At 38.6% G+C, this 26,603-nt stretch overlaps 1 protein-coding gene across 2 annotated transcripts in view; it reads left to right on the forward strand.

Annotated features, from left to right (window-relative positions):
* Positions 1-26,603, forward strand: part of ap3d1 (adaptor related protein complex 3 subunit delta 1) — a 92,144-nt gene that overhangs the window by 39,492 nt on the left and 26,049 nt on the right. For both annotated transcript variants that reach the window (XM_072594109.1, XM_072594110.1), the window contains exons 8-20: positions 4,423-4,496; positions 8,075-8,124; positions 11,425-11,474; positions 11,925-11,973; positions 12,746-12,891; positions 13,808-13,956; positions 14,134-14,364; positions 15,231-15,462; positions 18,041-18,186; positions 18,997-19,141; positions 23,766-23,837; positions 24,876-24,951; positions 25,647-25,840. In XM_072594109.1, the coding sequence (XP_072450210.1) occupies positions 4,423-4,496; positions 8,075-8,124; positions 11,425-11,474; positions 11,925-11,973; positions 12,746-12,891; positions 13,808-13,956; positions 14,134-14,364; positions 15,231-15,462; positions 18,041-18,186; positions 18,997-19,141; positions 23,766-23,837; positions 24,876-24,951; positions 25,647-25,840 (1,614 nt within the window). The remainder of the gene's footprint in view (positions 1-4,422; positions 4,497-8,074; positions 8,125-11,424; positions 11,475-11,924; positions 11,974-12,745; positions 12,892-13,807; positions 13,957-14,133; positions 14,365-15,230; positions 15,463-18,040; positions 18,187-18,996; positions 19,142-23,765; positions 23,838-24,875; positions 24,952-25,646; positions 25,841-26,603) is intronic.

Consider the following 26,603-nt stretch of genomic DNA (forward strand, 5'->3'; position numbering starts at 1 on the left):
CTAAGATTTGCTTTACCAAAATGCAGCACCTCGCATTTACCTGAATTAAACTCTATCTGCCACTTCTCAGCCCATTGGCCCATCTGGTTAAGATCTTGTAATCTGAGGTAACCTTCTTCACTATCCACTACATCTCCAATTTTAGAGTCAGCTGCAAACTTACTAACTGTACCTCTTCTGCTTGCATCCAAATCATTTATGTAAATGACAACAAGCAGAGGGCCCAGCACCAATCCTTGTGGCGCTCCACTGGTCACAGTCTGAACAACAACCCTTCACCACCATCCTCTGTCTTCTACCTTTTGAGCCAGTTCTGTATCCAAATGACGAGTTCTCCCTTTATTTCATGAGATCTAACCTTGCTGATCAGTCTCCCATGGGGAACCTTGTCGAACGCCTTACTGAAGTCCATATAGATCACATCTACTGCTCTACCATCATCAATTTTCTTCGTTGCTTCTTCAAAGAACTCAATCAAGTTTGTGAGACATGATTTCCCACACACAAAGCCATGTTGACTGTTAATCAGTCCTTGCCTTTCCAAATACACGTACATCCTGTCCCTCAGGATTCCCTCCAACAACTTGCCCACCACCGAGGTCAGGCTCACCGGTCTATAGTTCCCTGGCTTGTCTTTACTGCCCTTCTTAAACAGTGGCACCATATTTGCCAACCTCCAGTCTTCCGGCACCTCACCTGTGACTATCGATGATACGAATGTCTCAGCAAGAGGCCCAGCAATCACTTCTCTAGCTTCCCACCGAGTTCTCGGGTACACCTGATCAGGTCCTGGGGATTTATCCACCTTTAACCATTTCAAGACATCCAGCACTTCCTCCTCTGTAGTCTGGACATTTTGCAAGATGTCACCATCTATTTCCCTACAGTCTATTTCTTCCATATCCTTTGCCACAGTAAATACTGATGCAAATTATTCAATTAGTATTTCCCCCATTTTCTGTGGCTCCACACAAAGGCCACCTTGCTGATCTTTGAGGGGGCCTATTCTCTCCCTAGTTACCCTTTTGTCCTTTAATATAGTTGTAAAAATCCTTTTGATTCTCCTTAATTCTATTTGCTACAGTTATCTCATGTCCCCTTTTTGTCCTCCTGATTTCCCTCTTAAGTATACTCCTACTTCCTTTATACTCTTCTAAGGATTCACTCGGTCTATCTTGTCTATACCTGACACATGCTTCCTTCTTTTTCTTAACCAAACCCTCAACTACTTTAGTCATCCAGCGTTCCTTATACCTACCAGCCTTCCCTTTCACCCTGACAGGAATATATTTTCTCTTGATTCTTATCTCCTTTCTGAAAACTTCCCATTTTCCAGCTGTCCCTTTACCTGCGAACATCTGCCTCCAATCAGCTTTTGAAAGTTCTTGCCTAATACTGTCAAAATTGGCCTTTCTCCAATTTAGAATTTCGACTTTTAGATCTGGTCTTTCATTTTCCATCCCTATTTTAAAACAAATAGAATTATGGTCGCTGGCCCCAAAGTGCTCCCCCACTGACACCTCAGTCACCTGCCCTGCCTTATTTCCCAAGCATAGGTCAAGGTTTGCACCTTCTCTGGTAGGTACATCCACATAGTGAATCAGAAAATTGTCTTGTACACACTTCAGAAATTCCTCTCCATCTAAACCTTTAACACTATGGCAGTCCCAGTCGATGTTTGGAAAGTTAAAATCCCCTACCATAACAACCCTATTTTTCTTAGAGATAGCTGAGATCTCCTTACAAGTTTATTTCTCAATTTCCCTCTGATTATTGGGGGTTGTGTAGTACAATCCCAATAAGGTGATCATCCCTTTCTTATTTCTCAGTTCCACCCAGATAACTTCTCTGGATATATTTCAGAATATCCTCCCGCACAGCTGTAATGCTATCCCTTATCAAAAATGCCACTCCGCCTCCTCTCTTGCCTCCCTTTCTATCCTTTCTGTAGCATTTGTATCCTGGAACATTAAGCTGCCAGTCCAGCACATCCCTGAGCCATGTTTCTGTAATTGCTATAATATCCCAGTCCCATGTTCCTAAACATGCTGAGTTTATCTGCCTTTCCCTGTTAGGCCCCTTGCATTGAAATAAATGCAGTTTAACTTATTCATCCTACTTTGTCCCTGCCTGCCCTGACTGTTTTGATTGGCTTCTGTTCTCAACTGTACCAGTCTCAGATCGATCTCTTTCCTCACTATCTCCCTGGGACTCCCCCACAAACCTTAGTTTCAATCCTCCCAAGCAGTTCTAGCAAATTTCCCTGCCAGTATATTCGTTCCCTTCCAATTCAGGTGCAATCCGTCCTTCTTGTACAGGTCACTTCTCCCCCAAAAGAGATTCCAATAATCCAAAAATGTGAATCCTTCTCCCACACACCAGCTCCTCAGCCAGGCATTCATCTGCTCTATCCTCCTATTCCTGCCCTCACACTAGTTCGTAGTGCTGGGAGTAATCCAGATATTCCTACCCCTGAGGACTTCCTTTTTAAATTTCTGCCTAACTCTGTTATCTCCCTTCAGAATCTCAACCATTTCCCCTTCCTATATCGTTGGTTCCAATGTGGACAATGACCTCTTGCTGGCCCTTCTCCCCCATGAGAACATTCTGCACCCTCTCTGAGACATCCTTGATCCTGGCACCAGGGAAACAACACACCATTCTGCTTTTTCTCTGCTGGCCACAGACGTCTGTCTGTACCTCTGACTACAGAATCCCCTAACACAATTGATCTCTTAGAGGCTGATGTACCCCTCGTTGCATTAGAGCCAGTCTCAATGCCAGAAACTTGGCTGTTTGTGCTGCATTCCCCTGAGAATCCATCACCCCTACATTTTCCAAAACAGCATAACTGTTTGAAATGGGTATATCCACAAAAGACCCCTGCCCTAGGTGCCGACCCTGGAGGCAATGAGTGCATTTTCAAAAGGCAGTACATTAATTATGGGTGATGCTTCAGTCATGTAGATTGTAAAAATCAAATGAGCTAAGGTAACCATTAATTTGTGTATTTTGGACAGTCTCCTAGAATACTATGTGGGCTCAGGCTATTTTGGACTTAATAAGCAGTCGCAGCATAAATAATTCTCCAGGCAACACTGCCAAATACAGAATTTAGAATGCCTTTTAACAGGGAGAAACTTTGGTTAGGAGCAAATGTACTGAACTTAAATGAGTTCAATACAAAGGAATGATACCATAGTTGGCTAAACTGCATTGAGAAAGGAGATGATCAGAAAAGGCGGTTGGATACAATTGCAGATGTTTAATAAATACTTAATTCTCAGAATAAAGATATCCCAGTGAAGCAGAAGGATTCCAGGAAGGGGTTTGATTGTTAACAAAGAAAGTTGAGGATGTTATCAAATCGCAAGTAAAAATGTGACTAAGATGGTAGTGGTATGCCAGAGGACTGGGGAAAGTTTTAAAAATTCAACATCCGAAATTTGACCAAAAATAAACCAAGGGAGAGAGGAAACTGAGGGTAAACTAACAAGTAAAATCAAAACACAGTAAGAGCTGCTTGGAGTGCAGGTTCATAGCTCCTTGAAAGTGGTGTCACAGGTAGATAGGATAGTGAAGAAAGCGTTTGGTATGCTTTCCTTTATTGGTCAGAGTATTGAGTACAGGAGTTTGGGAGGTCATGTTGCGGCTGTACAGGACATTGGTTAGGCCACTGTTGGAATATTGTGTGCAAGTCTGGTCTCCTTCCTATCGGAAAGATGTTGTGAAACTTGAAAAAGTTCAGAAAAGAATTACAAGGATGTTGCCAGGGTTCGGGTATTTGAGCTACAGGGAAAGGTTGAATAGGTTGGGGCTGTTTTCCTGGAGCATCAGAGGCTGAGGGGTGACCTCAGAGGTTTACAAAATTGAGGGGCATGGATTGGGTAAATACGCTATGTCCTTTCCCTGGGGTGGGGGGAGTCCAGAACTAGAGGGCATAGGTTTAGGGTGAGAGAGGAAAGATATAAAAGAGACCTAAGGGGCAACTTTTTCACGCAGAGGGTGGTACGTGTATGGAATGAGCTGCCAAAGGATGTGGTGGAGGCTGGTACAATTGCAACATTTAAGAGGCATTTGGATGGGTATATGAGTAGGAAGGGTTTGGAGGGATATGGGACGAGATTGGGTTGGGATATCTGGACGGGTTGGACCAAAGGGTCTGTTTCCATGCTATACATCTTTATGACTCCTAAGTAATTAAAAAGGAAGGGTGAGGTCATAGTGGAAATAAGTCTCTTAGAGTAAGGAGATTGTAGTTGATGGGGACAAGACAGGATAGTGGATTTGAGGAATGTCAGAGCAGACTTGATGGAAAAATTATCTATTTCTGCTCCGATGTCTTGAGAGAGTTCATACGCTTAATGTCTTCGTAGTTGAAGTGTGCTTGTCATATTTTGTGACAACTACTTTTTATTTCAGTTTGGAGCCCTTACCCCACTTGAGCCACGGCTGGGAAAGAAACTCATTGAGCCACTGACGAACTTAATACACAGGTGAGTAGTTGTTTTTCATGCAGTGACTGTGTGCAGATAATTTTATAAGTCTGATTGTGCTGAAGTGAAAGTTGTTTTGTTGGTATGTTTGCTGATCTTGCTTCAGGTTAACAATGAACTTTAAACTGTTGTACCTGTTAACAAATCTACATTATTTCTCAACATCCACATTTTTAAATTCATACTTTTGTGAGCATCTCTGGCTTGGCCAGCACTGATTGGCAATCAGCTGCATTGCTGTGGGTCGGGAGTCCATTGTAGGCTGGACCATGTCAAGATGACCGATCCCTTTCCCTAAAGGGCATTAGTGATCCAGATGGGTTTTTCTGACAATGTTTTCATGGTCTTTGATTCCAGATTTTTATTGAATTCAAAATTCCACCATCTGCCATGGTTGATTGAACCCAGCTCCTAGAATGTTTGTTGAGTTATTGGATGTCGAGCGATAATACCACTACTATTATACCTCACTTCCCCATTATTAGTGTGAGTGCTGAATTTTAAAGTAACACTGTAACAATAAGAAAGCTAAAGATTTACAAAAGGAATTAGTACCTGAAAGGATAGTGCAGCCTGAATTTGACAAAATTATTGAAGTGCGCTACATATCCAAAAAAATTAGAATTGCTCATATGGTTTTGGAAAACCAATTAAATAATGTCGTACTGTACAGATGTTTCACTTGATAAGATTTGCACAAAGCATTCCACTACTCTTGGACAATCAGCCTTTTCTGATTTGAATTGCCTTTTTTTTTTGTAAAACTCCATATTTAATTTCAAGTATTATATTTGAAGTATGTTTATCATAAATCAACTTGCATATTTGTTGTTTGGCATTTGAATTTCATCTTTATTAAGCTAACTTTATTCACCTTCCTCTTGCCAGCAGAGAATTATTGGTTCTTAATTTTAGAATTGTTCCTATTGTGATAGCAGCAAATCTGTTTCTAGTCTCTCGGTTTCCTCAATCAGTTTCATATTCAGTATGGCTAGCAAAGACGTATGTTTTGTGTCATGATTAGTCACTGCTGCTTTCACTGTTTTTACATTAAATCCTAAATGTTACGTGTCACCAATTTATGTCTGGAAAGGTGTATTAGAGTCAGAGATGTACAGTATGGAAACAGGCCCTTCGGTTCAACCTGTCCATGCTGACCAGATATCCCAACCCAATCTAGTCCCACCTGCCAGCACCTGGCCCATATGCCTCCAAACCCTTTCCTATTCATATACCCATCCAAATGCCTCTTAAATGTTGCAATTGTACCAGCCTCCACCACATCCTCTGGCAGCTCATACAATACAAGTACCACCCACTGCATGATAAAGTTGCCCCTTAGGTCTCTTTTACATCTTTCCCCTCTTACCCTAAACCTATGCCCTCTAGTTCTGGACTCCCTGACCCCAGGGGAAAGACTTTGTCTATTTACCCTATCCATGCCCCTCATAATGTTGTAAACCTCTATAAGGTCACCCCTCAGCCCCAGGGAAAACAGCCCCAGCCTGTTCAGCCTCTCCCTTCAGCTCAAATCCTCCAACCCTGGCAACATCCTTGTAAATCTTTTCTGAACCCTTTCAAGTTTCACAACATCTTCCCGATAGGAAGGAGACCAGAATTGCACGCAATATTCCAACAGTGGCGTAACCAATGTCCTATACAGCCGCAACATGACCTCCCTACTCCTGTACTCAACACTCTGGCCAATAAAGGAAAGCATATCCAAACGCCGCCGTTGCTATCTTATCTACCTGTGACTCCACTTTCAAGGAGCTTTGAACCTGGAATCCAAAGTGTCTCTGTTCAGCAACAGTCCCTAGGACATTACCATTAAGTGTTTTAAGTCCTGCTAAGATTTGCTTTCCCAAATTGCAGCACCTCGCATTTATCTGAATTAAACTCCATCTGCCACTTCTCAGCCCATTGGCCCATCTGGTCTAGATCCTGTTGTAATCTGAGGTAACCCTCTTCGCTGTCCACTACACCTCCAATTTTGGTGTCATCTGCAAACTTACTAACTGTACCTCTTGTGCTCGCATCCAAAAAATTTATGTAAATGACAAAAAGTAGAGGGCCCAGCACCGATCCTTGTGGCACTCCACTGGTCACAGGCCTCCAGTCTGAAAAACAATCCTCCACCACCACCCTCTGTCTTCTACCTTTGAGCCAGTTCTGTATCCAAATGACTAGTTCATCCTATATTCCATGAGATCTGACCTTGCTAATCAGTCTCCCATGGGGAACCTTGTCGAATGCCTTACTGAAGTCTATATAGATCACATCTACTGCTCTGCCCTCATCAATCTTCTTTGTTACTGTTTCAAAGAACTCAATCAAGTTTGTGAGACATGAATTTCCACGCACAAAGCCATGTTGACTCTCCCTCATCCCTTGCCTTTCCAAATACACGTACATCCTGTCCCTCAGGATTCCCTCCAACAACTTGCCCACCACTGAGGTCAGGCTCACCGGTCTATAGTTCCCTGGCTTGTCTTTACCGCCCTTCTTAAACAGTGGCACAACATTAGCCAACCTCCAGTCTTCCGGCAGCTCACCTGTGACTATCGATGATACGAATGTCTCAGCAAGAGGCCCAGCAATCACTTCTCTAGCTTCCCACGGAGTTTTTGGGTACACCTGATCAGGTCCTGGAGATTTATCCACCTTTTATGCATTTCAAGACATCCAGCATTTCCTCCTCTGTAATTTGGATGTTTTGCAAGATGTCACCATCTATTTCCTTACAGTCTATATCTTCCATATCCTTTTCCACAGTAAGTACTGATGCAAACTATTCATTTCGTATCTTCCCCCATTTTCTGTGGCTCCACACAAAGGCAGCCTTGCTGATCTTTGAGGGGTTGTTATCTGTCTATTTACAATCACTGTTTACGTGAGGAAGCGTACTTGCTCATCTCTTCTAAGGTGAAACCTATGGCACTCCTTTAAATAGTGGCTTTCTAAATCTACTTCGCAATGTATCCATAGAATGGAAGGAAAAAGAGGTATACATCTGGTGGGTCAGGGAAGGGTAGTGAGGCCAGAATTAAAATATTGAGTTTTAGCATAACCAGTGGCTTGTTACCAGTTATAAATATTTGTAAATGTGTTCTCTGAATAGCCACCTATTGTGTTTATTTTCTTTCAATTGCAGCTATTTGGGACAGCATACTGTTTAGCTGAGGAGGGAGCAGTGTCAGTGGGGATGTGGAAGGGGATAAACATCTGGCCTGTTTGGAACTGCAACTAGAAGAATGAAAAACTGAAATTGGAGGGGTGGATTACCAGTCCAGTTGAATGCAATCTGTACAGGGCCATCCTCCCAGATAAAGTAGAATTTTGCTGTGTCATAAAAAAAGTTGTGCTATCTCAAACTGTCTCTTGATGTATGGCCTTCAAAGTGTGCAATGAGAAATTGAGTGACGTGTGAAAAAGGTTTTAGACAGCTCTTTGTAGTTGATATTACAGTGTAAATACAACAACAGTACTGCAAAAGTATGTAATACTTGTATGAAATACAACTGATGTCAAATCTTGCACATCTTTTAACTGAACAAAATACTTTCTTTTCATTGCAGCACCTCAGCTATGTCCCTTCTGTATGAATGTGTGAACACTGTGATTGCAGGTAACAAATAGTTTGTCTACTGATGTGGATTGTTTTGTTTTTCAACGTGAATGGTTGTTCCATAACCTGTTTAGTGGAGATTGGGGAAGAGGGGTCTGGATTACATAAATAATTTATTTTTGGGCCACTTCATAATATTTGATTCAAAAAGGCAAATTAAAGCTAACCTGTATAACTTGATTGAAATACAAGTGATAGAAGTCATCCTCACCTAAAAAAGGCCTTTTGTTCGATCCTACTTGCTGCCAACCTTTTGGAAAGATATGTTGACCTTAGGGTAAATAGGTTGACTAGAATAATAACCTGACTCCCAGAATTAAATTTGCAAGGAAAAGTTCAACAAATAGCATCGTATTCCCTGAAACGAGGTGCATGGGTGATTTTTTTAAAAAAAATTTAATTTGAATTGTCCAGATTTTTGAAGGGAATAGTCTATAAAGTAATTTGTTCCGCTAGGGCAGTATAGTGTAGAAGTTATAATTTGTCCTTTTGGGAGTGACATTAAACATGTAAACATTGGATGCACACTTGTTGGTAGGAAATTAGAACTTCATGATAAAGTAATTGATCAATTTAAATAAATTTCAAGTTCCCATATTGATTTCTATTATCTCAAGGTTTTGATAGATATGGAACCACAACAGGTTAATGGAACTGGTTCAGAGTTAGCTGCTGTGTCATTGCTGTGTACAGGCTTGAAAAGATAAATGGTCTACATATAAAATTTTGAATTGATGATTATTTGAGCTGCTGCGTCATCTTCAAAACAATTAATTATGAAGCGACACTAAATTTAGAAAATACTTAATAAAAGGAATTAAACATTCATAAAGGCATAAAAATTAGAAAGGATTATCCTAAACAGAAAAATACTTGTGAAGCAAGTTAATTGAATCAAATTATGGCAAATAAATTATGATCAATAAGTTTCTGAACATCTATAATCATTTCAAAAAGATTTAAATTTGCTTGACTTCTCCATTTTGGAGGTTTTGTATTAGTTAAGTGGTTACAAAGTGTACATTAACAGAAGTGAAATGAGAGTTTGCAGAACTTTGTTAGCTTGGTTCATTGTTCATCTGCTTGACTGAAAGGTAGATTCATTGTCACATTCTAAATGTAAACTTGAACATTCTTTACTCATGATAGTGATAGAAACCTTGTTTGAAATGCTACCTTTCATATGAGGTGCTAAACTCTGCTCTTTCTTCAGGTGGACTTCACAGATCTCTAAGCATTGTTTGAAGAATAGCAGGGGGATCTTTTGTCAACAATTATACTTCAACCAACACCCACAAATAGTTTCTGTTTATTTATTTCAGGGCCGTTCGTAGACTTTGAGGTGCATAGATTGGCTGACATATTAGTCTGCATCCATGATTATACTACTTGAACCTCTTAGGAAATTCAAAATGAATTATTGCAATTATTGTAATAAACCCATTTTCCTGATCCCTCCACCCTTAACTCTAGCAAGTTCAATGTTTGTGAGCAGTAAGTTGGACACTCTATTTAGCTGCCTCTGCTGCATTTCCATTATTCCCTTGCCTCCCAAGTCACACCATCTCCAAGGAACTCCCTGTCCTAGCTTTGAATTTGTATTATTCTCATTTCACCGTGTTCATTTTTGAACTTTATAATTACTAATCCATGAAACCTACTGTTCATGATTTGATCTGCAGATCTTCATTACTGCTTAAAAAGACAATTTATCCAAGCTTTTCGACTTGCACTGTTCAGGATAATTCACAAGAACTGCCAATTGAATGGTTTCCACAAAATGTCTTTGTTGTGGTTCTGTTCGCCGAGCTGGGAATTTGTGTTGCAGACGTTTCGTCCCCTGTCTAGGTGACATACTCAGTGCTTGGGAGCCTCCTGTGAAGCGCTTCTGTGATGTTTCCTCTGGCATTTGTAGTGGTTGGAATCTGCCGCTTCCGGTTGTCAGTTCCAGCTGTCCGCTGTAGTGGCCGATATATTGGGTCCAGGTCGATGTGCTTATTGATAGAATCTGTGAATGAATGCCATGCCTCAAGGAATTCCCTGGCTGTTCTGTTTGGCTTGTCCTATAATAGTAATGTTGTCCCAGTCGAATTCATGTTGCTTGTCATCTGCGTGTGTGGCTACGAAGGATAGCTGGTCGTGTCGTTTCGTGTCATTTCACAAACTTTGAAAATGTCTTTGTTTCTGGCAAACCTGCTCTCTCGATTACATGTCTTCACTAAATATGTTGACTTCTGTCCTTCCCCTTCTGTCAGTTAACACAGTAGGATCCTATCTCCTTGGATTTTTGCATCTTTTCTGAACCATTGTTCCTGACGAATCAACCCAAAATATCTGCCTTTTTGAAATACAGTAGTTCCCCCAATACCTGCGGGGGCTATGTTCCTAAACCTACCACGGAAGCCCGACACTGCAGATAGGACCAAACCCATTCGTTTAAATGGGAAATTTACCTTCCTGGCAGCTTCTTGGTCTCTGATTCCGGGAGTTTCCCTATAATATGTTCGGGCCGCAGTAAACTGCGGAAAACGATTTGTTTTCCTGTAACCTGTTTCCAACGATTTTGTCTCCCAAATTCTTGATTGCCATTTTACCACTTCAAAAGTTCATGTTTATTATTCTTGTAATATCACGCATAAACCTATTGCATGAACTTTAGCCAGTTCCACAGCACTGAAGGCACTTGAATCAAAGTCATAAATAATGTCCACAATATTTTGTGCTTATGACCATGAGTATCTTAGTCTTCCTTATTCTCTCGATCACTCTGTCATCTGAAATTTGTGTGAACAATACCACTCTCCTGCAACTAATTTCCCCCATTATCCATCTCCATGGAGTTGTCTTCAGTCCGACTATCAGATAGCTAATTGGAGATAGAGCATCGCCACAGGTAGCTTCTCTTTCAACTTGTACCATCACTTGAGGATTCAGCAAGAATCAAATTTTGGAACTGCCTGTTTTTGTGCTATTTTGTCACAATGTCTAAAGATGATTAGAGTTATCTGTTGTCGGCTCGGTTTATGAAGATTGAGAGTGTTCTGTCATTGAATCAACTGCAAGATAAAATTTTTGTGAGGCTTTTTCACCCTTTAAGGTTCATAATTCAAATTTTTTCACTTTTGAATTGTGACATTAATCTTTAAATGTTACTGTGTTAATGGCAGTTATTTTGGATCATTGTTTCTTTGATGTCTAAAGCTTTGATGTATAAAATCTATTTCAATGCACCATTGAATTCAGTGCTTTTGTGGGAAACAAATTGTTGCTAGATTCAGACTCCTGTTTTATTTTCTCTAGTTCTCATCTCTCTATCTACTGGAATGCCGAATCACAGTGCGAGCATCCAGGTAACACTTGCTAACAAGCAAAGAGAAGCTCTGCTAAAATATATTATTTTGTACATGTGCTGTATGGCTTAGACTATTATCCTATATGTGCATGTATGTAATTCTTAAACAAATATATTCAGTATAATTTTGAATTTGGGCTTATTTCCTCCACTGCCTTTTGCCTTGGAGCTTTGAAGATTGAGTTTAAATTTAAATTTTAGACCCATTCAATAAATTAATTTGATTAGCCCTTTCAGAGATTTTTATATTAGAATCATGTTAGTTAGTGTTTAGATGTTCAGGTTCTTTGGTAACCCTTAAGGAATTGATTTCTATCTACGGTACTCAAACATAATGTTTATTGAATTGTAGTAAAATTAATTTTTTTGTTCTTCTGCATTGATAGTTCTAAATTATTGATGGTACACCACTCATTACTTTAAACTTGACATTCATGTTTCCTTTCAGCTTTGTGTACAGAAATTGCGAATACTTATTGAAGATTCTGACCAAAACTGTAAGTGGGTGCCATTAAATTTTATTTCTATTTTGGGATCTTTAAGTATGTCACTGTTGAATGCTTGTCATTGTTTCCCGCAACTGAGCTGAAAAGACTGCTGAAACTATGCATTTCCCAAGCTTCACCAAAATCAAACCTTAGTTGTGCAACAGTCATTACTAATTTGGTGTTGACACAAGCTGGACTTTTCTTGGGAGATGGGATGTTTTGCTGTGAACATTTGAAGCAGTCTTTGTGAGTCATTCTCAAAACCTCCCGTTCCATTTTTGTGATCTCCTTTGTTGGATCATGCAAGTGCATCATAACATTTTCTGGTTTTATTGGTCTTTATTTTCTGTAGAAAGATAAGAGCGCACAAATACCAAAGATTGTTTGTACATTGGTCAAATTTTTAATTAGTAAACACGTGACATTCTCATGTAATTTAAGATTGATGAATTTTCCATACTGTTTCCAAAATGGGTCACATACATTATGACCATCTGTCTTCCCCATCCTAAAATACAAGTAGGTCAGTTGGTTGATAGTTTGCAGAAACACAACTAATGGGAAGGTACCTTTTTGTTTGAGGCCAGCTAGAAAGATTATTTCATAGACCACAGTTAGAGAACCACTGCTTTAACAGAAGTCAAATACTTTTAGAAATAGCTTCCAATTTCTGAACTTAGGTTTCAAAATGTCTTTATAGCTAACAATAGTTTTTCCATAAGTATCTGTTTATGTGGTAATTATTCTGTCCAATAGTCAAAGATTCTGAACTGTCTTGCAGTGAAATACCTGGGTTTGCTGGCCATGTCAAAAATTTTGAAGACTCACCCTAAGTCTGTACAATCCCACAAGGATCTTATTTTACAGTGCTTGGATGACAAAGACGAATCTATACGACTCCGTGCTTTAGACCTTCTGTATGGAATGGTAATTTTTAAATTATCCGTTACTGATTAGATGTGTCACTGTTGAATGTTTCGTGAATCAAAAGAAAATTTCAGTTGCACCAAAGCAGAATACTTGATGGTGGAAATCTGAAATTATAAGAAGAAATGCTGTAAACATTTGCCTGCCAACAACATCAATGAAGCAAGTAACTGCTGTTAACACTGATGACTTTACATCAGAATTGGATAATGTTGAAAGATGTAACTGATTTTAAGCCTGTCCAAAGTTGAATGAGTAACAAGAGGAAAAGTTAGTGATGAGATGAAAGATAAGGGCGATTAAATTGAAAAAAGATATGCTAATGGAGCAAATAAAATAAGATGGGTTTAGAGGAGGTGTAAATAGGAACAACAAAATCATTGTTGACGGATATAGTAATTCCTCATGTAAGATCACAGTTGTATTTCTGAAAATTATAACTTTAAATGAATTATTGTTACACTGATCAAGTGTCAGCACTGCAACTGATGCAAAATATTATTTTCAACAAATTATGATGAACCAAGTTGTCAGTTCCTGTCTTCCAATTGTTATCATATTTAATCCAGTAAAAGTTTATTCAACATAAATTTTAAGATGTTTACCTATAGGTATTGCAGATCCATCTTTTAAAAGAAAATTTTGTCTCTCTAATGTTAAGTGATTTATGAATTTGTATTTGTTGAACATTGAGTTGCTTTGAATGGTGCTTAATGAATATGTCGTAAAAGATAATACGAAAAATATAACCTCACTTCTAAAGATGTCAACGAAATTAAAAATATAACTACTCTGCCTTAATATCAAGATGGCAGTCTGTATTCATTTAAAAATATTGGGAAACCACTGAGGTTTAGCAGTACTAGCTGTAATTGTTCGCACTTAAAAATTTTCTCATGGACTTAAATATTGATAGGTTTCAAAAAAGAACTTGATGGAGATAGTAAAGAAATTAATGATTCACGTGGATAAAGCAGAAGGCACAACGTACAGAGATGAGCTCCTTACAAAAATCATTGACATATGCAGTCAGTCCAACTATCAATATATCACCAATTTTGAATGGTAAGTTTTCAGTAGTAATAGTTTTATAAAAAGAAATTGCATTGTTTGTGTCCGCGTAGAATTTACTCTTAAGTTTTAGGCTTTATAATCAAACTGCCTTAAAGTTTAGCAAATGTTAATCAAATTATTGGTTCATATTTAGTTCCCAAATTTCTGGTGTGCTTATTTTAAATACAGGTATATTAGTATCCTGGTGGAACTGACGCGACTGGAGGGAACACGACATGGCCATTTAATTGCAGCACAAATGCTTGATGTAGCTATTCGTGTGAAAGCTATTAGGGCATTCGCCGTGTCACAAATGGCAATGCTGTTAGATAACGGCCATCTGCTTGCTGGCAACATGCAAAGAAATGGTATCTGCGAAGTTCTGTATGCTGCTGCCTGGATCTGTGGTGAATTCTCTGAGTATGTACTATTTAATATTTTTTTAAAATTCAAGGCTGTTTGTAGGTGATTCCATTTATTTCTGTTCTCAAGTTGGAGCATTTTAATGTCAAATGGAATATTTTTAGGTCCTAATATCTATTTTGTGCATTCTGAAATCATACTGCACCAAACAAATGCATATTTTTCTGAGTGCAGTGATAATTTTTCAGCTACACCTCCAACACTGAGTCCATTTGCAGCCGTCTGATATTTTAACATTTTCTACACCAGCCATCTTTTGAAACAGTGTTGGAGATATATATCTGGCAACGTCTGTGGAGAGAAAAAGAAGGTTAAAGTTTTGAGTCTAATTATAACTCTGCTTCAAAACCTTCGAGTATTTGCAAATATTTTTCATTTTGTCAGAGGCAGATAAGGAGCAAGGAGTCAAATGATGTTGAGGTCCAGTGCTAAAGACATCTTAGCCATCCTTTGGCCTGTCTGATGTCATTGAGTTTGGTACAATTCTTGTCCTTTATGGCTGTACAACTTAGAAACAGCACATAATCATGTTCGAGTTGTATAAAAATGGGAATCTGATTGGCTTTGTAAACAGCAATTTGCCTCATGAAAAATAGCCCAAACCAAAACTTTTCCACAAACTAGAGCAGGTCATGCAGTTCTTGAGTTTTCTTTCCATCTTTTCATTTGACTTTTGGTAATCTGTACTTGAAAGACATTTACCTGCCCTTGTTGCATACACTCCAATTTTTCACCCAACAGAAATCCTTTGATCTCAATCAAAAAATATTCACTTGACTACGACTTTGTTATACCATTAAGCAATTCGTATAGCTCTTTGAAAAATTTGGCATACATACAGTTCTAACTTATGTATTTTTCAGATATCTTCAAGAGCCTAACCAAACATTGGAAGCTATGCTGAAATCCAAAGTCACAACACTGCCAGGGCATATCCAGGCAGTTTATGTGCAGAATGCTGCAAAGCTATATGCATCGGTTTTGCAACAAAATGAACAAGCTGGCAACAAGGAAGCTGCTCAAGAAATAACACAAATGTTGATTGACAAGCTACCCCAATTTGTTCAGAATGCAGACCTTGAAGTACAGGAGCGGGTACGTGAGCAGGCTTTACTTTCACCACAGATGACGATGCAGTTTCACTGTGTCCATCATTATGGTATTTTAGATACATTCTTCTCTTGCTTACAGTAATTTTAATTTGAAAGCAAAATAACTCTGTTTTGGGTGATCTGTTTCCTCCAGCCCAGGAGCAAAAAGTATTCTAACGAATAAATGAATATTATTTTTGTCTTCAGCTTTTGCCCATCTCATTTGAAAACATTTGATTTATGTTGGATTTGTGCTAACTAATCACCAGAACTGGTATGTTACTTGCACAAATAGTCATGCATAATTCTTAACCATGACTGTGGAGAGGCTATTGAGTCATTGAAGATATATTTATAGGCAAGCATTACTTTCTTCCTCCAGTAAAGATAGCTGGTTCATAGAAAACAGAATCTATGTTTTCACACTTAATCAAGGGCTGTTGTGGTGATGATTGGACACTGAAACTCATTCTTTGTGTCTTCAGTAGATTTGATTCAGAGTCATTAGGCCTCACTGTTCATTCATTCATCTTTGCCTATTCCAAGACATTGTGTTAATGTTGTCAGAATCACTGGGAGCACTGCTTTGAAGAAACTTTTGAATTTTCTAGCATTCCACAAACAAAAGTCTTGCACGATTAAAAGTATTATTTATTATGATAATGCACAAATACAATGAGCACACAAATACTTCAATTTTTTGTAAAATAACCTTCAGTTTTTCCTGCTACAGTGGCATGTGTGTCCTTGAAGCTGCTGTATGAATTTGAACAATTACAGAATTAGGAAGTTTGGAATATAGCCATTACATGATGGTCTCTTCTGCAGCCACCCTTGCCCCTGAAAAAATGTGCTAATTATTTCAGTCCTTGCCGAACTCCTGTTTGACCTTGCTTCACCCATTTTGTCTGATTTGTACTCGATGAATCAATGCAATTGATGTCTTAATTATGTAACCCTGTCCCACATTCAATACTTCCAAGTATTGTTGTTCATTAGAAAGCATTACAAAATTGACATGTGCTGTCTCTTTCAAACACTAATACGATAGTTGTAGTAATCTGCACTACTAACTCAGATTTTAATGTATGCTTCCTCTGAATGGCAAGAACATTTTTTCTGCTCAGAATTTGATAGAACAATAGGATGTAAACTGTTCACACCTTGAGCCTCCTTCATCATTTTAAGCTAGAGCGTGACCAAGTTTTGACAATGCCATTTTCCTATACTACCCTCTTTGATGTCATTAGTGTCAAGAAAAATATTAATTTCTATCATGAACATGCTTGCTGGTGGACTCTGGTGGGCTTTCTATGGTAGAGAACTTTCAAGATTCATCACTGTCTAAGTAAAGAAATTTCTGACCACTTCACAATCGCGAGATTGTCCTGGTTCTAGACTCTGTACCCAGGAGACTCATCCTTCCTGTATGTAGCCTCTTGATCCCTGCAAAAATTTTTTTGCTACAATGAGATCACTTTCATTCTTCTTAACCTTTGAAGAATATAGACACTATCTCCTAAAAACTCATTTGCACCATGCCAGGGAGCAGTATGAGCATGAGTTGCATTTTTTATGTCTGACCAGTTTATGCTCCCTCAGGTGAGGGGTCCAGAATTGTATGCAATACTCCAGTTCCAGTCTCAGCAAAGCCCTGTAAGATTGTTGCAACATTCAATCACACTGTACTGAAATTCTATTACAGTAAAAGCCACAATATCAAATCTGTTTCTTACTCTTTGTCAGACAGATTATAATTTTTTAAAATAAAAATCTTATCACTTGTGAATTCTCAACAAGTAGGCAGCTTAGGTAAATGGGCTAGAATACAAGACAATGTGAATGGTGTGAAGAAATCCTGTTTTAGAAAGGACAGAAAACTTCTTAAATGGTGGGAAATTTGGACATGTTGACATCCAAAGGACCTTGATGTTTTTATTCAAATCTTTCACAAAAATAACTATCATTAATATGCTGCTTGTTTAAAATCCAAATACTAAAAGCCGCAGGTAGGGCATGTGTGTCCACTCACCGCCCTGAATGGAAATATGTCACCATTCCTTCACTATTGCTTGCTCAAAATCTGAGCTCCATTCTTAACCGAACTGTGGTAGCCCTAAGGGCTACAGTGGTTCAAGAAGTCAGCTCACCACGATCTTCTCCAGAGCCTCCTTGCACACATGGATGGGCAATATTTGTTGGCCTAACACCCTATGAATAAATATATTTCCCCAGCTAGTTAGTTTAGTACCCTGGTATAAGTAGCCTGAGGTTAAGATTGGGATGAAAAGGAATTTCTTACTATGTAGTCAATATTTGGAAACCTGTGAAAGTTCAATCAGTATGTTCAAAACAGAAAGCAATTATTTCTGGGGGTTGTTGACATCATGGTTTTGAACTAGCATGGCAAAATGGTGAGGTCTGTTGACAGCCATGATCTAATTGAATGGTAGGTCAGGCTTACTGAACTGTATAGTCTCAGCTGTTTCTTTATGCAAGTTATTTAATATAAAAATATAATATGGCATCATTATCATAGAACTATCCTTCTGTGGGTCTCATATTTGATTTTTATTTTTCAGGCTTCTTGTATTCTTCAATTGATAAAATACATTCAAAAGCTTCAAGCGAAGGATGTCCCTGTCGCAGAAGAAGTGATGGCTTTGTTTTCTGGAGAGCTTAACCCTGTTGCTCCCAAGGCACAGAAGAAAGTTCCATTGCCAGATGGGTAAGAAGTCTTATAAGCAGCATGATAGCTCAGTGGTTAGCACTGCTTCCTCAAAGCACAGAGACCTGTGTTCACTTCCATCCTCAGGCAACTGTCTGTGCAGAGTTAGTATGGGCTCAATGGGCCAAAAGGGGTCTCTGCACTGTAGGAGTGTTATGACTGCTTATTTCCAATGTTTCAGGTGCATTTAACAGTATTGGTGTAAATTTGAAGAGTGAAGCTTTTTATTGTTGAAATGATTTTTGCTGTGATTGAGCAAATATCTGTCCACACTAAAGAACTGAAGTGACCGATTGTCAACAGATTGATGCATTATTTACTTAAGAAAAAGATGAATGGTTCACTGTGGTTCTACTATTGTTTTGGTTCCCAAGTGAGTTTCAAATAGTAGTGCTATGTGAGTATAATTGTGTTTTACAGCTTTTCATTGAATGTCTAGGGCAATTGCTGAACTTAACAATGAGCCAAGTCCACTGAAATACCTAACTGAACAGATTAGAAAATTCTTGAGGATAGTTCTGAGCCTTCACTAATTTCACCCAGGATACTTCTAGAAGCACTTGTTCAAACAGGGAAGTGTGTGCACATTTGGACATGAGTGACTGCAGACTGTCTTATCTTTATTCCTAAAGATCAATAGCGGCTGATGCCCACCTCACATTAAGTTTATACATTAGAAATTGTGTCTTAGACGAAAGTATGAGCATTGTCCACAGAACTGTAACTTAGCGTCTTGAGTAGAAAAAATGAGAACATGAATTTGTGTGTCAAGTGTGGTAAGTCTTCTGTTTTATTTCTCTTTCTCTTCAGACTGGACCTTGATGCCTGGATCAATGATGCACCTTCAGAAAGTTCTTCAGATGATGAAAGCCCCAAGAAAATGATTTTCCATGAGGAGGAACAAAGGAATGTCAGGCATAGACAGCCAGAACTGGATGAAGACGAGCTTGCTCGGGTAACTTGTACATTTAACATTCTTCAGTTTAGAAAATTGGAACCTTTGTCTTTCAGTCCGATTTCTGTCAAGTCTCAACCTTGTTTGCAAATCTTAAAATGCATTGTTTCTAACTCATTTAATCAAGCAGTTTTGATTCTGCACAACCCTAAGTACTAAGAATTTAGCAGTCACAAGCAATAATGGTGCTCTTTGCATCACCGACAGACAGTGGTAACTTTTGATCTTTTCATAACAGTTCAAGTCAAATCAAGCATCTTTCCTTTCTGGGTTACTTTGATTGCATCTAATGACCTTTGTTATGTATGTGTTACCTCAGCAACGCATTTGGAGCCGTAAGACGTAGTAGCAGAAGTAAACCATTTAACCCATTTGAGTCTTTTCAAAACACTCTTCAATTAGTTCAGTGACTGATCTTTTAAACCTCAACTCCATTTTCTTACCTTATTCACAACCCTTGATTCTCTTATTGATTAAAAATCTAACTATCTCAGCCTTGCACGTCATTCATGACACAGCCTTGACAGCCTGCTGTGGTAAAGTATTTTGCAGATTCATTACCCTGAGAAGAAATTCCTCCTCACCTGTATTAAATGGGTGACCTCTCGATATTATTTCCTTTGTTCCTAGACTCTTCCACAAGTGGAGATAACCCCTCAGCATATACCCTTTAAGACCATAGGTCATTCAGCCCATGGTGTCTACTGACCATTCATTGAAATCATGGCTGATGTCATCCTCAGTCCACTTTACTACCTTATTTACATAATCCTTGATCAAAGTTTGTGAGAAGGTTTGTAGTTCGGGTGCTTGTTGTTGTGGTTCTGTTTGCCGAGCTGGGAATTTGGGTTGCAGACATTCGTCCCCTGTCTAGGTGACACCCTCAGTGCTTGGGAGCCTCCTGTGAAGCGCTTCTGTGGTGTTTCCTCTGGCATTTATAACTGCCGGAGGAAACATCACAGAAAGCGCTTCACAGGAGGCTCCCAAGCACTGAGGGTGTTACCTAGACAGGGGACGAAACGTCTGCTACACAAATTCCCAGCTCGGTGAACAGAACCACAATAATCTTTGATCCCTTAATGATTTAAAAATCCACTTCCCCCTTGAATATTCTTACAGACACAGCCTTAAAACCTTTTACAGTAAAGACTTTCACGATGCACTAACCTTAGAGGAAAACTACCCTCATTTCTCTATTACATATGCGAACCCTTATTCTAAGGTTATTCTCTCTGGTACTAGACTTGGTCCTGGGGAAACAACTTCTCTGCATCTAACCTGTCAAGGCCTTTGATAACCGTAGGTGTTTGGATAAGGTCACCTCCTATACTTCTGAACTCCAATTAATCCAGGCCCCAACCTCCTTTACCACCTCTTTCCAGACCTGTATTAACCCAGTGAACCTGGATGGTCTCCGATGCCAGTGTATTTTTTCTTAGATAAGGGACTAAAAGCGTTCACAGAATTGTGGTTGAATTAGCGACACTTTATTTTTAATTCCATTCCCTTTGAAATAAAGGCCAACATTTAATTTGCATCCCTGTTTTAGGTAGGAAACCTGAATGATAGCTTTTTGTGACTAATGCCGAAATGCCCCAAAATTCCTGTTCTGCAGCTTTCTGCAGTCTGTCGTTTTTAAAAACAATTCACCTCTTCCATTCTTTCTGCCAAAGTGCATAATCTCTCATTTCCCACATTATGGTTTTGTCCACTCACTAATCTTCTCTACATGTCTATAGACTGTCATCTTCACATTTGCAACTTGTGTTGCCAACACACAGAACCTATCTCATTCCATTAATAAGTATCAGGTTTCAGCCTGTATTAAATGCCTCTCTTGAAAATAAATTCTTAATTGATTGCATTCATGCCTCACCTCTGCAGAAGCTTTTACGCATATGATGGCACTCAAATTTACTCTGTGATACTGGTGTTGACTCTTCAAACATCCATGTATGTTCAACTGTCCAGCAATTATCAAATCCAAAACAATTCCACACTTTTTTAAACCTGAAACCATTTAATTTCTATACCTTGTACCTGATTTCTTGATTGTCTTTGGTCTTTCTTGTGATGAAAGGTGTATAATGTATATATAGATTTACTTGGAAGTTGGATTTCAAAATCAAGACACATGGGTCTTGATTACTTCTGAGAAGGGCATTTTAAAAAAATGATCAGGGTCCTTCTGGAACAGTGACAAAGTCCAGCATTTTGTCAAAAAGCATGTGTCCACACGTCCTTGTCATGTTAATGGAAAGATATTTATACTGTAGTGTTAACAAACAGCATGAACAGATAAGGACATTCGTTTGTTTTTCCATTCAGAAGAATTGAGTTTTGAGCAAGGTTTTTTTAACTGCTTAATTCAGAGGACACCAAAGTTGAATTCAGAAACTCATTTGGTATTTCTTCTAATGAATAATTGAGGGAGCAAGTCACCTCAGCAGCAAGGTTTCTTTTCTGAATCAATCAAACCAGGAGAGTTAGGTTAGAAATCATGTTACTGTGCAGAAAGATGCCATTTGACTCATGTTTTTATAAGCAAGATCATAAGTTATTGAGACTGGGCAAATGTAAGCTCTGATTTGTCAAAGACTTATCAGCAGATCACCTGTTCAATTGTTTCTGCAGTCCACAGCTGAAGAAACTGTCGGGAGTCAGTTAAGTAAAACCCTAAAGATTTGAGCAAGGGGTGTAACTTCATTGGACTTGATTCTCTTTAATCGGGAAATGGATTAAAATATAGCTTTGCTGTTTAATTTAAATATTATTACTGTTTGCTGTTTAGCTTGGTTTATCTTTTTCTTATTTTGTACAACAAACTTCATTTGTCAAAAGAAATGTATAACCTTGTGTGAGTATCTTTCAGTGACTCACGGCCATGTTAACTAATTAAATGATAATGATACCTGGCTAAACAGATTTTTTTATTAGATCTGATTTGTGCTGCTATCAGCTAGCATCATAGAATCTGCCAACCATGTGCCACAAGGATTGTTGCTTGGTCCACTGCTTTTATTATATAAACGATTTAAATGTGAATGTAGGAGGTATGATTAGTAAGGTTGTAGATGATACCAAAGTAGGTGGCATAGTGAACCACAAAGGAGGTTCGCTCAGAGTACAGTAGGATCTTGATCAGATGGACCACTGGGCCGAGGAATGGCCAATAGAGGTTAAATTAGATAAATGTGAGGTGTTGCATTTTGTAAAGCAAACCACAGCAGTGCTTGTACACTTAATGATAGGCCCCTAAGGAGTATTGCTGAACAAAAAGACCTTGGAGTGCAGGTGCACAGTTTGTTGAAAACTGAGTCGCAGGTAGACGGTGGTGACGAAGGCATTTGGCATGCTTGACTTTATTGGTTAGTGCATTGAGTATCGGAGTTGGGAGGTCATGTTGCAGCTGTACAGGCCATTTATGGCATACTGCATTCAAATAATGTCTCCCTGTTATCGTTAACTTGAAAGAGTTCAGAAAAGAATTAGAAGGATGTCTGCAGGATTGAAAGGTTTGTTATAGGCTGGGGCTATTTTCCCTGGAGTGTTAGACTGAGGGGTGACCTAATAGAGATTTATAAAATCATCAGGGGCATAGATAGGCTGATTAGCCTAGGTCTGTTTCCTGAGGTGGGAAGTGCCCAAAACTAGAGGCCATAAGTTTAAGATGAAAGGGGAAAGATTTAAAAAGGATCTGAAGGGCAACATTTTCATACAGAGAGTGATGCCTGCATGGAATGAGCTGCTTGAGGAAGTGATGGAGGCCGGTACAATTGCAATACCGAAAAGGCATCTGCATGGGTATATTAATAGAAATGTTTTAGAGGTAAATCCGCCAAATACTGGGAAATGGGGCGAGGTTAGATTGGGATGTCTGATAGGTGTGGGTGAGTTGAGCCAAAGGGTCTGTTTCCGTGCTGAGATTCTGTGGCTCACAGACTTATTCTTAGAACTGTCTTAAACTCCCTTTTGATTCTAGCTGAACAAAGAGTACATTGCTTACAATCCCATTTTAAGTCATTTCCAACCTGTGTCCAAATTCTCACTTACCTTTTGATTTTGTTTTCCATTCTTCTGCATTAACTTCAAAATAAATGCTGGTTTTAAAAATCCAATGTCTTCCCCTTCCAATTCTAGCTTATTCTGCTTCACCTGTCCTTTGGCATGCTACTAGTTGTATTTTGTTTAACAGTTTAAGCCAGACTTTTTTTTTTCCTCACTCAAGTTTCTTCAACGGCTTGTTTTTCTCCATTTTTGAACTGCTGCAACACAGATTGGTATTTGTCTCCCTCCAATTTTCGACTTAGTGGTCCATTGTACTTCTACCAAAGGATAGTATGTGCACTGATATTTTATAACATACATAAAGTCTATAATGCAATGTTATTGGAGTGTCTTAAATTCAAGTTCTTAGTTTTTAAGGTGCATTGTCACATCTGATGTTCTTCTTCGTGCCTGTTACATTGACCTTTTCAGGCAGAGTTTTTTTACCGTCTTCTTTCAGACTATTTTGCTGTGATCAATCATTTCTATGGGAGTCATAAACCTAGAATCTTTAAGTTAGTGTCAAGCTTCAAGTAAAATGTAATTTGTGATTTAAAAAGATTTGTTTGTTTCCTAGCGGCGAGAAGTAAGGAAACAAGAACAGGCAAATAATCCATTTTACATCAAGAGTTCTCCATCTTCTCAGAAGGTGAGTTGGTCACCCGTAATTTCATACTACCTTGTAGCTTTTCCTTTCAATATTGTGATGTATGTTTACTCATTCTTCAGTTTGGTAATGGGGTGGGGAGGCTTTGTGTTAAAGTGGATGTTGGACATGGTGTCTGTGGTTTTCTCTTGTTCAGTTCACCTGATGAAAAGAAAATATGTTGAAGTCCTCTAGATAAAAGAAGAGCTATTCCCTAACATCTTGATGGAACGAGGCATAAGCAGTTGTAAGCCTAAACCATATAGATTCAAGATTCCTTGAATATATGATAATATGAGCTGTAGCAGTATTTTTGCGGTATGGCATTGGCATTGAAGCCTTTGAGCTGAAAAGGAAAATACAATTACACAGGATTTCACGCCAAATTCCACAGATGACTTAATGTCAAAATGTTTTTGGGCCAAAATACTATGAACTCGAATTTTGGTCTTCAATCTTGACTGGCATCCACAGCTGCTGGCAGTTGATACTTGGACAAGTTTCAAAAGGTTTGTTGCTTCCTTGTGGGCATTTTTCAACTAAGGTGAATGCCTGTAGGAAGAAAGGGGGTGACCTTTGGCATGTATAGAACATTGTTTAATTTCAACTGGAAATTCGGCAGATACTTAAAGGAAATAAACTTGCAGGGTGACAGGGATACAGTTGGAAATTGGAACTGACAGGATATTCCACAAAGAAGCCAGCCTGAGCTCAATGGAGAGAAGAGCCTCCTTGTTTACTGGGATGACTCTGTAGCTAATTATTTTCAGAAATGATATCATAGTATGAGAATAATTGTTGTAGCTTATTGGTAAGAAGACTGACATCAGAATGGATAAAGATCAATTTATAGTTAGTATCTTTTGTTCTTTAAGTAGTTCCATGGTATTTACTGTTTATGCGTTGAACTGAGAAAAGTTAAATTTGTGCATATGAAATTCTTGCATTATTGTCATTGTCTACAAGGAGTTATTTTAGAATAATGAATACAGGAATGGTATTGATTAATTTCATGAACAGCTGCTATTATTTTTATTCCAGAATTACCAAGATGCCAGTGGCGTTGATCATATACCTGTGGTGCAGATTGATCTTACAGTACCATTGAGAGTACCAGGTAATTGATAAAATTATTGCAGTTCTCTAGCTTCTGTCTATTGCATGTAAAGTGTATTTGCAACATATTGCACTGTTAATGTTTTTTATAATGCATATCTGTAACAATGTAAAATCAAAATAACAACATTCCAGTGAAGCTGCTTTCCCCCTAGTCCAAATTTTCCCAATATGTGGTCATTGATCTGCCATTCCTGATGTATTTATTAAATACACTCAGGGAGGAATATTGTTTTTTAATCTGTCGCCAGTACCATTATGCATCTCCTGTGAACGGCCAAGTCAGAACTGTCTGGCACCAAGTTAATGTGTGCAAGATCACAATGGTCCTTGATTGTGGCAACAACTGAGCAGAGGGATAAATAAGCAGTTATTGTTCACAATGTTGTATTAATTCAGCAAACTATCTGTATGCTATTTAATCAGGGTTTGAGTAAATGATTAGCTGATGCCAAAAGCTTTCAAAAGGATGCATTTGGCTGGCAGTTTCTATTTTGGGAAATTGTTCACTCATTGCTGAGGTCAATTTTTTTGATAATTGTAGCAGCAGAGTCAATGTCAGACTTCATTGTGTGTATGAAATAAATTAAACTGGTGGAAAGGGATCCATGCAGTCTCCCTTTTTCCTGAGATTCTTGAAACAGCTATAGTCATGTGTAGCTCAGATGCAGTCATCTGTTATATTTATGTAAACAGGAATGCCTTTGTCAGATCAGTATCTTAAGCTGGAGGAAGAACGCAGGCAGCAACAAAAGCAGGATAGACTGAAAAAGAAGAAAAAACAGAAGAAAGACAAAGGCAAACGTCGCCACGATTCACTTCATACTGAAAGTGATGAAGACATTACTCCAATTCATCACGTTGACATTATCACAGAAGAAATGCCTGAGGTTAGTAGTTTACTGTTCATCTCTGTTGTCCTGAACTGCTCAAAGCAAGTAAATTTAGATAATTGGCAATTGATTTGACACAACTGAAAACAAGAGTACAGTATAAGCAGTAGGTTGGCCTTTAAAACTTGCACTAAAAACAATTTGCACGCTTGTAAAAGATCGCATGCGATTTCTTTTGATGTTGTCGTGGTTTAAGTTATTTGAAATTGTACACCATATGATTAATGACAACTGCGGTTTTCGTTAGCAATATTTTGTGTGAGGGATCAAGTTAGTGCAATAATTTTCAAAACTCCACTATTTTGTGTTTGGATGAAATCCTAATCTAACTGGTCTCTGTCAGGCTAATCTGAGAGATCACTTCTAATTCTTCAAATGTTTAGGAATTCAGGTGTTTCCACAAGCAATTGCTTGTGGTCATTTATTGCGTGCTGTTTGGGTAACGTGACCACTGTAGAATTGGTCCTTAAAAGTATTCTTAATGAGTTCAGATTAGCTATCTGCTTGAATTGCTGCTCACAAAAGTTTTCTTGTGTAATATTTTGACAGATTTGTCTGAAAATGATGTATCAAGGCAGGTCTTTTATTTCCCTTTACTCTATCCTGAATGCTCTTGATCTCATTCTTTTGGATCTGGATCTTTCATTCCATTTGCTTTCTTGTATTCTTGCTGCATCTCAATTTCCTGCTGTCATAAATGCACTCTGTTGCACATGCTTTTGCATTTGCACTCTGACTCTGATTGCACTATTGTGAAATA

The sequence above is a fragment of the Chiloscyllium punctatum genome, chromosome 24, assembly GCF_047496795.1.
Source record: "Chiloscyllium punctatum isolate Juve2018m chromosome 24, sChiPun1.3, whole genome shotgun sequence".
Lineage (NCBI taxonomy): Eukaryota > Metazoa > Chordata > Chondrichthyes > Orectolobiformes > Hemiscylliidae > Chiloscyllium > Chiloscyllium punctatum.